Here is a 1,506-nt window from a genome sequence, read left to right on the forward strand (position 1 = left end):
TCTGGGCCCAAGGTGGACATTGGTGTTCCAAACATGGACATCAAAGGGCCAGAAGGACAACTGAAGGGCCCCAAGGTGAAGATGCCTGAGATGAGCATCAAGACCCCCCAGATCTCCATGCCTGACATCGACCTCAGCCTCAAAGGGCCCAAAGTCAAGGGAGACCTGGATGTGTCCGTCCCAAAACTGGAAGGAGAGCTGAAAGCTCCTGGGCTGGACATCAAAGGCCCCAAAGTCGACGTTGAAGTTCCAGACGTGGACGTTCACGGCCCAGAGGGCAAACTGAAGTTCCCCAAGCTGAAGATGCCCAAATTTGGGGTGAAGGGAGAGAGCCCCAACGTGGAGGTGGCACTCCCCAAGGGGGAGGTGGACATTTCTGGTCCCAAGGTGGACATTTCTGTGCCCAAAATGGACATCTCTGGGCCCAAGGTGGACATTGGTGTTCCAAACATGGACATCAAAGGGCCAGAAGGACAACTGAAGGGCCCCAAGGTGAAGATGCCTGAGATGGACCAGAAGTGAAGGGCAAAGGTCTGAAGTTTAAAATGCCTGAACTGAACGTTCAGAGCCCCAAACTGTCCATGCCAGACGTGGATCTTGGCTTGAAGGTCCCAAAACTGAAAGGAGACGTTGGAGTTCCTGGTGTGAAGATCTCTGGAGAGCTGAAAGGTCCCAAAGTAGACGTGGGAAGTCCCAAAGTAGATGTGGAAGGTCCCAAGGTGGATGTGGAAGGTCTCAGGGTGGATGTGGAAGGTCCCAGGGTGGATGTGGATATGCCTGAGGTGGATTTGGAATGTCCAGAAGGGAAGATAAAAGGTCCCAAGTTTAAGATGCCGAAGCTTAACGTGAAGTCGCCCAAAATCTCCGTGCCGGACGTGGACCTGAACCTGAAAGGCCACAGGGTGAAGGGGGAGATGGACATTTCCCTCCCCAAGGTGGAAGGTGATGTTGGTGTTGACATCAAGGGGCCGAAACTGGACGTGGAGGTCCCAGATGTCAACCTGGAGGGTGCCGAGGCCAAGCTGAAGATGCCCAAGGTGAAAATGCCTCACTGGAACGTGTCTGGCCCCAAACTTGAGGGGCCTGAGGTGGATGTGAACTTACCCAAAGGAGACTTGGAAGTTTCTGGCCCAGAGGTGGATGTGGAAGGACCTGAGGTGGAGGTTGGAGGAGTAGAAGGGAAGTGGAAAGGTCCCAAATTTCGGATGCCCAAGCTGAACATCAAAACGCCCAAAATCTCCGTGCCCGACGTGGACCTGAACCTGAAAGGACCCAAAGTGAAGGGAGAGGTGGAGGTGGCAGCTACAAAGCTCGAGGGAGACCTGAAGGGCCCAGAAATAGACCTCAAGGGGCCAAAGGTGGAGGTGGAGGTGCCCAACGTGGACGTGGAGCTCCCGGAGGGGAAGATCAAGGGCCCCAAGTTCAAGATGCCTGAGATGCACATCAAGCCCCAGAAGATCTCCATGCCTGACGTGGACATCCACCTGAAGGGCCCCAAGGTCAAGG

At 54.8% G+C, this 1,506-nt stretch overlaps 1 protein-coding gene across 1 annotated transcript; it reads left to right on the plus strand.

The window, feature by feature from the left end:
* Window positions 1-33: 33 nt before the first annotated feature.
* LOC103803104 (neuroblast differentiation-associated protein AHNAK-like) lies at window positions 34-1,499 on the plus strand (the record flags this gene model as incomplete). The annotated part of the gene is made up of 3 exons (XM_009075641.1): window positions 34-387; window positions 430-492; window positions 540-1,499. Coding segments are annotated over exons 1-3 (1,377 nt in total), but the record flags the coding sequence as incomplete, so codon positions are not given.
* Between the last annotated feature and the right edge of the window lie 7 nt (window positions 1,500-1,506).

The sequence above is a fragment of the Acanthisitta chloris genome, unplaced genomic scaffold (assembly GCF_000695815.1).
Source record: "Acanthisitta chloris isolate BGI_N310 unplaced genomic scaffold, ASM69581v1 scaffold4945, whole genome shotgun sequence".
NCBI classification, from domain to species: domain Eukaryota; kingdom Metazoa; phylum Chordata; class Aves; order Passeriformes; family Acanthisittidae; genus Acanthisitta; species Acanthisitta chloris.